This window comes from Schistocerca americana, chromosome 8 (assembly GCF_021461395.2).
Source record: "Schistocerca americana isolate TAMUIC-IGC-003095 chromosome 8, iqSchAmer2.1, whole genome shotgun sequence".
Lineage (NCBI taxonomy): Eukaryota > Metazoa > Arthropoda > Insecta > Orthoptera > Acrididae > Schistocerca > Schistocerca americana.
Genome location: NC_060126.1, coordinates 513,485,715 through 513,499,234, shown reverse-complemented (window position 1 = coordinate 513,499,234; position 13,520 = coordinate 513,485,715). Strand labels below are relative to the sequence as shown.

At 40.0% G+C, this 13,520-nt stretch overlaps 1 protein-coding gene across 2 annotated transcripts in view; it reads left to right on the top strand.

Annotated features, from left to right (window-relative positions):
- The window catches only part of LOC124545039 (protein GUCD1), a 48,600-nt gene extending 35,640 nt beyond the window's left edge, over window positions 1-12,960 (top strand). For both annotated transcript variants that reach the window (XM_047123824.1, XM_047123823.1), the window contains exon 6: window positions 12,625-12,960. In XM_047123824.1, the coding sequence (XP_046979780.1) occupies window positions 12,625-12,719 (95 nt within the window). In that variant the 3' untranslated portion in view covers window positions 12,720-12,960. The remainder of the gene's footprint in view (window positions 1-12,624) is intronic.
- Window positions 12,961-13,520: the final 560 nt, after the last annotated feature.

Genomic DNA, 13,520 nt, shown 5'->3' with positions numbered 1-13,520 from the left:
CAGAGTGTTCGTGCATTGTTATCATGAAAGATGACATTGTCACTGAAATGTTTCCTATAATCCAGACCGAGATCCCGATACTGCACGGCCTTCAAACCAGTACCGAGATCAGCATGCACCGGAGGCTCGAAAGGTGACTGACCGGCTTTGCGGCGAGACCTGTGGCGCTGTGTGCCTCGAGCTTGCCTCATTATCCGGTCGCCTCTACACTCTTCCGAGAAGATTGTCAGGCATCAGACAGATCCTGCACTTGTAGGCGTAGAGAACTTGACACCAAAAGAGAACTGTCACTGATGCACCAAAATATCCGTTCTGTAAGGGTGAACTTTCAAGTCTAAAAGGAGTGTTGAGTGTTGGAGACAGCCTAACACCAGTGTATTTTACTGGACACTGGCTTCACAAATAGGAAATACCTCTGTGTACCATCTATACTATTAAACAGCTAACCTGTGGCACATGTTCACAGTTGCAGGTTGCCTATCTAATGGCTTCCAGGGACAGCAAAAATTTGATTTTCAGCATTTCATAGTATTATTGACTGATGGTAACTGAAGAAAACTTCACAAGTTAAGATTGCTAAAAAAGCATTTTATGGGATGACCAGTTTTGACAGAGCTTGGATCTTATGCTTTTGAATTTTTACAACATATTATCCATCAGTGAAAAAAAAAAAAAAGATCAGAAGTATAAGATCTGATGATGAGAGCATAGCCCCGATGAAAGCAATCATCCAATAAAGTGCTTTATTAAACACTGTCAAAATCTAAAAGTTAGAAACTGTATAGGCAGCACAACTAACGGCTTCCTGAAAATGAGAGCGCTTAGTGGCTTCCGACCATCACACACGTGTTTTAATTTATTAGTTTTGGACTCTATTCATAACACATTTTGCAGATGGTAATCCACATACACCACCGAATGTACCGGCAAAATTTGTGCCATTGTACGAAACATGGTTCGGGAGATACATCGTAAACATTGAGAAAAATAGCTTTTGCTTAAAACAGAGCACAAATTACCCAGACTGTATCCATCTAGTGTTTGATAATGAGGGCTCTTAGCGACTGCCCACAAACTTTAAACATGATTTCAAAATTTCTCCAAATTTTTTCTCACTTAACATGCAGACTATCAAGTATTTAACACATTAACTCATTTATAATAAGAAGTTTGAAGCTGTTTTATACATGGGATCTTGATTCTTCAAAGAATTTGGAGATTACTGGTACAAAATTGGTCATTAGCATCACACTTTTGCAGGTCAGCTTACATATGTGCAAAAATGGCTTATAAACATGGTGAACAATAGCAAAATTCAGTGTCGAATAAGACTTTGCATGTTCATTGATTGAAATTTTATTTTATGATACAAGATATATCATCGTCATTAACATTTACCAGTCACTTGACATTAATCGTAAGACATTTTCAAAAAGAAAATTGACTGCGTATTAAAGTAGGTTAGCACTTGTGAAGATAATTGAAAGTAATATGGTGTGGTAATTTAAATATTGATTACCATAAAGTATCCGAATTGAAAGAGGATCATTGTTCACTGCTTATCTCATACAATTTGCATAATACAGTCCACGATTGTACTAGAGTTACTGCAAACTGTGCAACTGCTATAGGCTGTGTTGTCACCAATGTACAGGCCGTATGGGCAGATAACCGTGCTGTAACAGGAGCTTAAAATTGTCTTTCTCAGGTATTACTAATCGCTTCAGCTGTATTTTGGTCCTTTTTATTACTGTACCACTTCCAATTTCGTAGCGTTAAAGTCACATCTTCAGATGACATAGTATCAAAACATTAGAGCGGAAAAGCTCGGGATCTTTTATTCTAACATTCGTTGTCTGCCAAGTACAAAACTGCTAAAAGACTGTATGTCATGGATTAAAAACTGCCAAAATCCAGTATAGTGGATTTGACAGACAATGAATGTTGGGATAAAAGATTCCGAGGTTTTCCACTCTAATGTTTTAATCATATGTCATCTGAAGAAGTGGCTTCAATGCCATGAAACCAGTAGTGGCACAGTAATAGAAAGGACCAAAATACACCTGAAGTGGTTATTAATACCCGAGATGAATACACGCGACTGTTGTTGCACCACCTACAAGGTTAAAATTATAAGCCTGGACTCAGAGAACAAAATTTAAAGCCTAGGAAGCTGGTTATTAATTAGCAACAAATGCTTTATAAACTATTTGCTGTCAACCATGATCTTGCTAATGAAGGTGATACTGAAATCTATTGTGGCAAAGGTAATGCAAACAGTTGTTCTTCTTCATAACCAGATATTGTGAATTTATTAAAAAGGCATTCCCCATCAAAAATACAGTAAATGTTTAACAAATCAAGAAAGACAAAACGAATGGGTTACGGAGGGCATCAGTGTTTTGAACAAAAGGCTTAAAGTACTGTACAGAAGCAGTAAATATAAAACTAATTGCTTACATTTTAAATGATACTATATGGATTATGAAAAAATCTACACCAGCGTTATAAAATGTGTTAAGAGAAACTGCTGTGGACCAGGTCATTATCAACTCAGGCAAGGCGAAAACAGTGTCGATTATTATGAATTCAGAAGGACAGGCTAAATTTAAAAATAATAGCATGAAAGACTGTATCTAAAGCATTTAATGACTATTTATAAGTGCGCGCAAAATTCTAACAAAGGATATATTCCAACAATTGGTTTAAATATTTTCCTATCTAGTTTCAAAAAGTGGGGAAGAAGTAACAAGAATCCTGGATAGTCGATAGTCACCAAGGCCCAGGACTTGTATGGTATCTCAAATTGAATTATCAAACTATCATCTAAATTTATTATTGAAACCACTGACCAACATGATTAATCAAGCCGCACAGGAAGTCTGTATACCAAGCGTTTTAAACTTGCTAAGGTGTCCCAAGCCACATTAAATGTGCCTCTACAGTACCTGAAAACTACAGACCAGTTAGTATTCTGCCAGTAATACAAAAAATCTTTGAACATATTTTGTGTAACAGATTAAAAAACTTATTTATGTGACAGAATATCCTATTCAGAAGTCAATGTGGATTCTAAAAAATAAGTTCAATACTTCAGCCACAATAGAACTTGTTACTTATGTACTAAATACACTTCACAGGCAAGAATCAGCAATTGGTGTAATCTGTCACTTATCACACATTTTCAGTTTAATTAATCATAAGATTCTTCGGGAAAAGAAAAAAATTCTGTGGGAGGAGAGACACTGCATGCAAATGATAAAATCATATGTAATGAACAGGTATCAGAAAATATAAATGTTATATGAAAAGAGAAGTAAATACTAGTGAGATATGGGAAATGTTCTTGGGCAATATTTTTTTAAAATTTATATTAATAATCTTACTGATAATATCCAACACAAATCCATACTATTTGCACATAATACCAATATTTTAATTAAGAGGATTACTGTAGAAGCTGCAACACATGGAGCTGAAAGAGTTTTATGTAGGTTAAATAATTGGCTTACAAGTAATAAAATGATACTGAATTACAAAAGAAACAAACATCATGACCTTTAAAAACAAACTACACAAACATGATAAGGAAGTGCTAAAAATCAATAAGAACAAATTTGAGCAAGTAGTTCCTATTCTATTCTGGGTGTAAAGTTTCTGTATCTCCACTTCAGTGATGAATTAAGATGGACACAGCACATCAATAGCAGAAGTAAGTCTGCTACGCATTATGGAAGTTGTTGGAATTGTTGATACTGAAGTCCTTACTCACTTTCAGTTCATTATGTCATGAGAAATAGAACTGTGGGGAAGCTCAAAAAATATGAAGGAGGTACGTATAATACAGACAAGTGCTTCTCTCTCTCTCTCTCTCTCTCTCTCTCTCTCTCTCTCTCTCTCTCTCTCTCTCTCTCTCCCCCTCTCCCCCTCTCCCCCTCTCCCTCTCCCTCTACCTCCCTCCCCCCCCTCCTCCCGTACGCACTAATATTCTTTCAGAAAAATGGGGAGGTGTGTTGGTATGAAACAAGAAACTTTTGGGAACTAACAGTAATTCAGTACAGGACAAGTTGTTATGAGAAAAGTGTAACATACATCAGGATGTACATACACTATGTGATCAAAAGTATCCGGACACCTGGCTGAAAATGACTTACAAGTTCTTGGCGCCCTCTATCGGTAATGCTGGAATTCAACATGGTGTTGGACCACCGTTAGGTTTGATTACAGCTTCTACTCTTGGAGGCACATGTTCAGTCAGGTGCTGGAAGATTTCTTGGGGAATGGCAGCCCATTCTTCACGGAGTGCTGCAGTGAGGAGAGATATCTATGTCAGTCAGTGAGGCCTGGCACGAAGTCAGCATTTCAAAACATTCCAAAGGTCTTCTATAGGATTCAGGTCAGAACTCTGTGCAGGCCAGTCCATTACAGGGATGTTATTGTCGTGTAACCACTCTGCCGCAGGCCGTGCATTATGAACAGGTGCTCGATCGTATTGTAAGATGCAGTTGCCATTGTGGTTCAAAATGGTTCAAATGGCTCTGAGCACTATGGGACTCAACTGCTGTGGTCATCAGTCCCCTAGAACTTAGAACTACTTAAACCTAACTAACCTAAGGACATCACACACACCCATGCCCGAGGCAGGATTCGAACCTGCGACCGTAGCAGCAGCGCGGCTCCGGACTGGAGCACCTAGAACCGCACAGCCACCGCGGCCGGCGCCATTGTGGTGTCACCGCCAGACACCACACTTGCTAGGTGGTAGCCTTTAAATTGGCCGCGGTCCGTTAGTATACGTCGGACCCGCGTGTCGCCACTATCAGTGATTGCAGACTGAGCGCCGCCACACAGCAGGTCTAGAGAGACTTCCTAGCACTCGTCCCAGTTGTACAGCCGACTTTGCTAGCGATGGTTCACTGCCTACTTACGTTCTCATTTGCCGAGACGATAGTTTAGCATAGCCTTCAGCTACGTCATTTGCTACGACCTAGCAAGGTGCCATTATCAGTTACTATTGATATTGTGAATCATGTACCGTCAAGACCGACGTTCATCATTAATGGATTAAAGTTAAGTATTCCACCAGCTACATCCGTTTTTGTAAATTCTAATTTCCTTACCCTGTTCCAGACCTCAAGCCAGCCTGCGTGAGCTAAAACGCGTGCATTTCGGCCTCCTCTAGTAACACGGTGTTGGCTCTCCTGCCAACCACAACAGCCATCTCCGAATTTCTCTTCAACCGTGGGAAGCAAGAAGGTACTTAAAACATCAATGTAGGCCTGTGCTGTGTTAGTGCCACACAAAACAACAAGGGGTGCAAGCCTCCTCCATGAAACACATGACCACACCATAACACCACTGCCTCCGAATTTTACTGTTGGCACTGCACACGCTGGCAGATGACATTCACTGGGCATCATCATATCCATACCCCACCATCAGATCGCCACATTGTGTACCGTGATTCATCACTCCACACAACATTTTTCCACTGTTCAATTATCCAATGTTTACGCTCCTTACACCAAGCGAGATGTCGTTTGGCATTTACTGGCACGATATGTTGCTTATGAGCAACTGCTGGACCATGAAGTCCAAGTCCAATGTTTACGCTCCTTACATCAAGCAAGGCGTCATTTGGCATTTACCAGCATGATGTGTGACTTATGAGCAGCTGCTCGACCATGAAATACAAGTTTTCTTATCTCCCGCCTAACAGTCATAATGCTTCCAGTGGATCCTGATGCAGTTTGGAATTCCTGTGTGATGGTCTGTACAGATGTCTGCCTATTACACATTATGATCCTCTTCAACTGTTGGCAGTCTCTGTCAGTCAAGAGACGAGGTCGGTCTGTACGCTTTTGTGCTGTACATGTCCTTTCAGTTTTCCACTTCACTATCACATCGGAAACAGCGGACCTAGCAGTGTTTAGGAGTGTGAAAATCTCTTGTCCATACGTATGACACAAGTGACATGCAATCACCTGATCACGTTTGTAGTCTGCGAGTTCCAAGGAGCACCCCATTCTGCTCTCTCACGAGGTATAATGACTACTGAGGTCGCTGATATGGAGTACCTAGCAGTAGGTGGCAGCACAATGCACCTAATATGAAAAATGTATGTTTTTGGGGGTGTCCAGATACTTTTGATCACATAGTGTATGTAGATGCATTGCCTCCCAAACAATATCGGCCAATTAAAGAATATTAATACCTTTAGGCTTACAGTCAGAGAAATATTGGAGAAAAGTCCATTTTATCCCGTAAATGAATTGTCTGATTATGTAAGGTAGACCTAAAAGTATGATGCACCCAAAAGCAACAAAACAGAAATATCTGTCATTCAGTTTTGATAAAGGAAATTAGTCATAAACTGTAAAGAAGAACCTAAAACACTTGAAACATCATCTACATGTCATGCAGTAATCTGTTCCATATACCAAAATGACAAGGCGTACATGTAATGATGCAACAAATGCCAACTGCAACATGTCAAATGGCTGAGTGAATGAATAAACAAAGAAGGAAACTATTTGTGTGAGATCTTAAGCTTTCCTGGGCCATTACCTTTCTGTATTTCTCTTGGATGTCCAGGCAGGTGTAGACGTTTATGGAAAACAATATTTTGACAGTGTATCTTGCCATGGTCTTCAGGTGATACTTATAAAATAAGTTCTGTGCTACATTATGAATCCTATTATACTTTTATTGCTCTCCACCTCTTCCTCCACTACCTGACTGTATGCCATGGTGAGTAGCAGTGAGGGGATGCAGTCGCCGAACACAGGTGCACACTCTGGTGGCTCAGTGCTTCTGCCACTCCCATTGGGCAAAGAAGTGATCCTCAGCTGATGATGTGACTTCAGCTGGCTGAGTGCTGGGTCCTGCAGTATGCTGAGAACAAAACAACTACCTCTGTTGACAAGGACATTGGCCACTCGTATTTTAACAGCCTCCTTTAGAAACCAGTCCCAAAACAATGAGGTATGTCATAGCACTTTCACATGTTCATGTTTCATTGGGCTCCTGTAGCAGCTGCCATCTACATCCTCAGCATGAGGGTGTGTAATGTTCGCTGGTACACAGGGTCCACATAGTATTGTTTGAAAGAAGACTGACAAGGGAGCTCAGCCATCTCGAAGAGGTACTCAAGAAGAATGACAAGGGCTAGAGACAAACCTTACATAATCCATTAAATTTCGGGCATGCAGCCGCGCAAATAAAATTTCTTCTGCTGATATTTCGGCCGCGTATCGTCCGGCCATCTTCAGAGCGAGTTCCAAGACTGACGACAAGGTGCCACGCGCGGCCTTATATGCTCCACCGCGGCGGTACTGCGCATGCGGGTCACAGATGCTGCGCCGCCTGTGGCGAAGGCGTACGGACATTCGATATGCTTATCGATGTTTGATCGGCGGCGGTAACACGGTGACGACTTCTCTGCAATCTAATTACTCCAAGAGCCGGATTCCATGCTTTGTCCAGATTAAAACCATTGTCTCTGTTTATTAAATTGTTGGCTAATCGAATTTCTATGGCTTCCTTGAATACAGATTCCCAAAAAGAAGAGGTGGATGTTAAAATCTTCACATCACTGTAATTCATGGAATGACCCGTATCAATACAATGTTCGGCCACAGCTGACTTGTCTGGTTGTAATAAGCGTGTGTATCTTCGATGCTCCACACACCTCTCATGAACGGTGCGTGTTGTTTGACCTATGTATGACTGCTCACAATTTCCGCAAGGAATCTGGTACACACCCGCCTTACGAAGCAGTAAATCGTCCTTCACAGAGCCGAGTAAAGCCGCAATCTTCATGGGGGGCCGGAAGATCACCTTAACACAGTGTTTCTCAAGAATACGGCCTATCTTTGAAGAAAGAGCACCCACATAAGGCAGAAACGCCCTAGATCTGAAGAAATTACTATCTTCTTCATCATCGCATACCTTCTTTTTAGGTTTTACATCGAATGCTCTACGAATTTGTTGCGGAGAATATCCATTCGATTTAAAAATACTCTTGAGGTATGTTAGCTCTCCTTGTAAATTGTCTTCATCGGATATACAGTGCGCCCGATGCACTAAGGTCTTAAGGACACCCGTGCTCTGAGAAGGGTGATGGCAGCTACTGGCATGAAGGTATAGATTTGTGTGCGTTGGTTTCCGATGTACGGCATGTCCTAATGTGCCATCACTTTTACGGCGAACGACAACATCCAGAAAAGGGAGGCAGCCGTCTTTTTCTATTTCCATAGTAAATTTAATGCTGGCATGGATGGAATTCAGATGCTCAAGGAATCGATGTAATTCATCCATACCATGGGGCCATACCACGAATGTGTCGTCCACGTACCTCCAGAAGACCGTAGGTTTAAAACATGCTGAGTCCAGTGCCTTGTCCTCGAAGTCTTCCATGAATAAATTAGCTACCAGAGGGGAGAGGGGGCTTCCCATGGCAACGCCGTCAATTTGCTCATAAAATTCACCATTATACTGAAAATAAGATGATAAAAGCACATGTTCAAATAAGGCCGTGATGTTCTTATCAAAATGTTGGCTGATAAGAGCTAAAGAGTCCTTTAGAGGTACCTTGGTGTATAATGATACCACGTCAGAACTAACAAGAACGTCCATACTATTTAGCCTGACATTGCTAAGTCTCTGAATAAAATCCATAGAATTACGAATGTGGTGACTACATTTTCCTACCAATGGTTTTAATAAGGAAGCTAAATATTTGGCAGAAAAATATGTTGGTGAACCAATAGTGCTCGTTATAGGTCTCATAGACAAGTCCTCTAGACGCTCATCCTTACCCAACTTGTGAACTTTAGGAAGACCATAAAATCTTGGTGGTACTGCACCTCGTACTTTTAAACTTCTTATGACTTCCTTCGGTAGTGGTGAAGCGTTCAGCAAGGCAGCAGTCCTTATTGTCACCTTGTTAGTAGGATCTTTGTTAATCTTCCGGTATGCACCAGAACTAAGTAGACCACATATCTTTTCCTTGTAGACTTCCTGAGGCAAAAGGACGGTAGCATTACCTTTATCAGCACGCAGGACGACTGTATCAGTATCCTCACACAGCTTTCGTATCGCGCGTCTTTCTTCCTTGGAAACGTTGCTTCTTTGTGGACGATGCTTCGTGATTGCTTGACAGGATTCTCGTCTGATTTCTTCCGCAGAATCCTCTGATAGTGGTCGGACAGCTTCTTCAATGGCACTAATGAAAGATGATATCGGCAAAGTCTTTGGAGTTGGGGCAAAATTTAGCCCTTTACATAAGACAGACAACGTAGCTTCGTCCAATTCCTTACCTGTCAAATTTATGACAGGGCGTCGAATAACTGAGTCCACCTGAGAAGGCTGGTCCAATCGGCTATACTTGGTAATCTGCCTTTTTGTGGCCACTTCGCGAACCCAGTCAGACTTAGCCCAATTCGTGCCATCTATCCAGTCCCAGGAGTCAGGAGATAAAACAGCTGCTACTTTCAGATGCAGATGATACAGATGTTCAGAAGTGGCACCTTGTCGTCAGTCTTGGAACTCGCTCTGAAGATGGCCGGACGAAACGCGGCCGAAATGTCAGCAGAAGAAATTTTATTTGCGCGGCTGCATGCCCGAAATTTAATGGATTATTCATTACGCCGCGAGAAGTTGAAAATGCACAAACCTTACATACTTTCAGGTAGAAGGTTTAGGCCCAACAAATAAAACATGTCAAGGAGGATATATACCAAAAAGTATTGACAAGCATTGGCAATTGAACTACTGGCAAATTACTGAACAAAATCGGCAAAATCTTACCCCGACGTAACATTAAATGCGTTTTCTGCTTTCCTCTGAAAATGTGTGCACTATTGGGCACACGGAAACATGACTGTGAGCACCATAAACTGGGACCTACCATATTCCGTGTAATTGTGGTAAGATGTATAGAGGACATACTGTGTAGACAGTTGAAGAACTGGAGCACAGGAGAGACACTGAACTCAGCCAAACCATAAGATCTGCAGTAGTGTGATGCTGCATAGCTACACGGAACTCAGTGAAATGTGAACAAACAGAAATACTCAGATAGACCTCATCATTTTGGAACTGTGTCCTAAAGGAGGCTGTCGAAATATGAGTGGCTGACAGCCTGATCATTAGAGACAGTGGCTTCGCTCTCAGTAGTGGGGGCCCAACACTCAGCTAGCTCAAGACATCGCCAAAGGGCAACTTCCGTGCATGGTGGGGGTGGCAGAAACTCTGAGGGACCAGAGTTCGTGCCCGGCATATGGCCACTGTGTTTACCCCACCACTTTACCTTACCTGGTGTGTAGAAAGGTAGGGGCAAGAGATGGGGGTCAGTAATAATACAAAAGGAGGTACAATGTACCAAAGATGACTATTTTACAGGTGTCATTTGAAATGAAGATGATGGCAATGCATGCTGTCGAAATGTTGTGTTTCTTAAATGACTTCACGTGGTGGCTTTACACTGGAGAGCAATACAAACAAGTAAACTTCTATTTTTTGCATGTTATTTCATTGACCAATGACCTCTTTATATTCTTTTGTCATTTGGTGACCTTTTTACATTTTCAGTGATTTTTTTTTTCATGTGCATTTATATTTGTCTACACTGAGCAATCTTTTTTTAACTGTTTAACCATCCCCTTTCTTTGTTTGCTGACCTTTTCCTCTGTTTGGTTAGCTTTTTTTCTTATTGAATGAATCTTTTATGTCATTTGTGGACCACTTTACCTTCATTTGGCAAACTGTTGCTTTGTACTTTTTTTGTTTTTGTTGTTGTTTAATTCAAGATTAAATCTAACTTTGGCACAGAAAGGGGTGAATTATACTGCCACTAAAGTCTTTGGTCACTTACCAAATAGTATCAAAAGTCTGTCAGATAACCAACAAGTATTTAAGAAGAAATTAAAAGAATTTCTGAATGACAACTCCTTCTACTCCATAGAGGAATTTGTAGATATAAATTAAGAAAAAAAAACAAAAAAAAATTACTAAAAAAATTAAAAAAAATTAAAAAAAAACAAAAAATAAAAAATTGTTATATTAACTTAATTATGTTGTTACATTAACTTAATTATGTCATGTATTGGAAAATTTGACTCGTTCCACATCATTATGAAATATCGTATTCATGATCCATGGAACTAGTATTAATCCAATCTAATCTCTAATCTAATCTGTCATTCCACTGTTTATCAGATTAAATCTTTGACCAACTATCTTCTCTCTACATTTGGTGCTCACTTTTTTACTCTTATTGACAACTTTTCTAACTTAACTATATCCTCATATTTCCTCGCAGTCTTGTCTGCTTTTTGGCACTCTTTACAGTATAGTTATTGGCTGTGTCTTTTCTGTTATTTTCTGAGCATTGTCTCAGCATCCCATTTGTGCCTGTACAGCAGTCTCTCACCTTGTTCTAACCTTTTTCCTCATTCAGGTGTGCGAGTCTGAATCATCGCTCAGTTTTTGGTAATCTCATGTTACCTTTTGTTTTAACGTTGCTTGATCTATCCCTGTCTCCTCCCCAATGAAGGAACTGTTAGTTATGAAAGCTGTCATCCGGCTGCATGTCCAGCCCACTTCCATTTCCTTTGTGTAACACCCATAATTAGATGTTCCACTCCAGCCCCTTCCCCAATCCATTTATTTGTTGTCCTGTCTGTCCCACTAATTCCCAACATGCATTTCTTCATTTCTCATTCAGAAGCCTTCAGTTTTTGAATGGTCTTTACATTAAAAGCATCCTCTCACTGTTCTAATTTGAAACTAGTAACTCATAGTGATTGTAAATTTTCCATTTCAGATACATTCGAATCTTCATTTGAAAACCCTGTGTGCCTTATCAAAAGCCCTTCAGACTGTGTTTATTCTTCTGTTTATTTCTTTTGCTATCCATGAAGTCATTTTCAGTTGCCAAAAATACAAGACTCATTAACTGGTTCTGTGAGTTAGTTGTTAATTCACAATAATTTTTTTCAGTGTGTATATTATAATTCATTTTACCCTTATTGTTGCTACTTTCCAAGGTAGTACTTCTGTGTTCAATTTATGTGTGTTCCTTAGTAATTCCTCCAGTCCAACGATCTGAAACTTATTGTAGGACTGTTGCTCCACTTCCTAACCCCCCACTATCCCTATGAAATGTAACAGAAGCTGTAGCAGTGAGGCGCACAAATGTTACAGTACACTAATATTGTCTTGTTTTCTGGTGACTGTTAGCTTAAACATGATCTGTACTGAACTGACAAATTTTCTCAAAATTGTTCCATTCCATAACATCGTTCACAACTTGTAAATGGTCTGTTTTGCTATTTACTTGGTGACGTTCATAAAGAAAAGGATCTTGTTTTACAGAGAGTAAAGTGTCAGGTCAAATTTTTTTGGTGAAAAACAATAGTTTCTAGATTGGCTTAAGTTATTCCTTGTTGGGCATTCTGTAAAATATTTTGCAAGTTTATTTATATAACAGAATGTACTTCTTTTTATCTTGTGGTCTACAGGCATAAGGTAGAGATATAATTGAAAACTTTCTTTCTATAACAATGAAAAACATATACTGTGTTAGCCATGTATAAACCATCATGAACTTGTGTGTTTCAGGTGTTTGTGCCATTCCTTTCACGTCTCTCAACAATGCGAGGCTGAGTTACGGCACAGATGAAGACGCAATTCTTGTATATAGTAGTAATTTATGAACTCCTATATTTTTGAAAAGAAAACACTGTCCCTTGTAAATAATTTTCCCTCAGAGTGCCTTATGTCACCAGGAAACTAATGAGACTGATTTTATACTGAAAATTGCAGTTTATTGTTGTATATAAGATTGTATCATTTCTGCGATTTAGCTGAATGCATACATGCATAGTATAATTATCGAGTTCTGTGGCAAAACACAAGGATTTTAATAATTAAAAAATTGAGTGTGTGGAAGGAAAAGAGTGATTTTGAGTAACAGGCACAATTTTTTTTTATGTAGATACTCCTTTAGTCGTAGAAGAGATATTTTAGTGACCACAAACCAGATTAAGAGAGAGATTCTTATCACTTTATTCGATCATTTATATTGTGTGGTTGATAGAAAGGTATAAATTTAATGTGGATTTCCTTAATCATGTGATTCAACTACTGGACAATTCCTTAATCATTGAGCACGGCGTTTTTCCTACGATGTTGCAGACGTGTGTAAGTGTGCTGGCATGCCTTGTCCACATTGATGTAGATATGTACTCCTCCCCCCCTCCCACCACCCTCCTGCTGTTTGGTCAATCCCGAAGTGCAGTGGACATGTTTAGAGGTATTGCAGTCAGGTACCTGCATGCTGTGAGTTTGTTTACGTGCACAGCTGGAATTCTGTTCAAATCTACCAGTTGCTGTTCAGAGTCCATCTTTGCTTGTTTTGAGTGTTTATACCTAGATGTGCATCTGCATCCAGCATCTGCAAACCATTGTGAAGTGATCGGCAGAAGGTGCTTCACATGTTCCACATATTCGGGTTT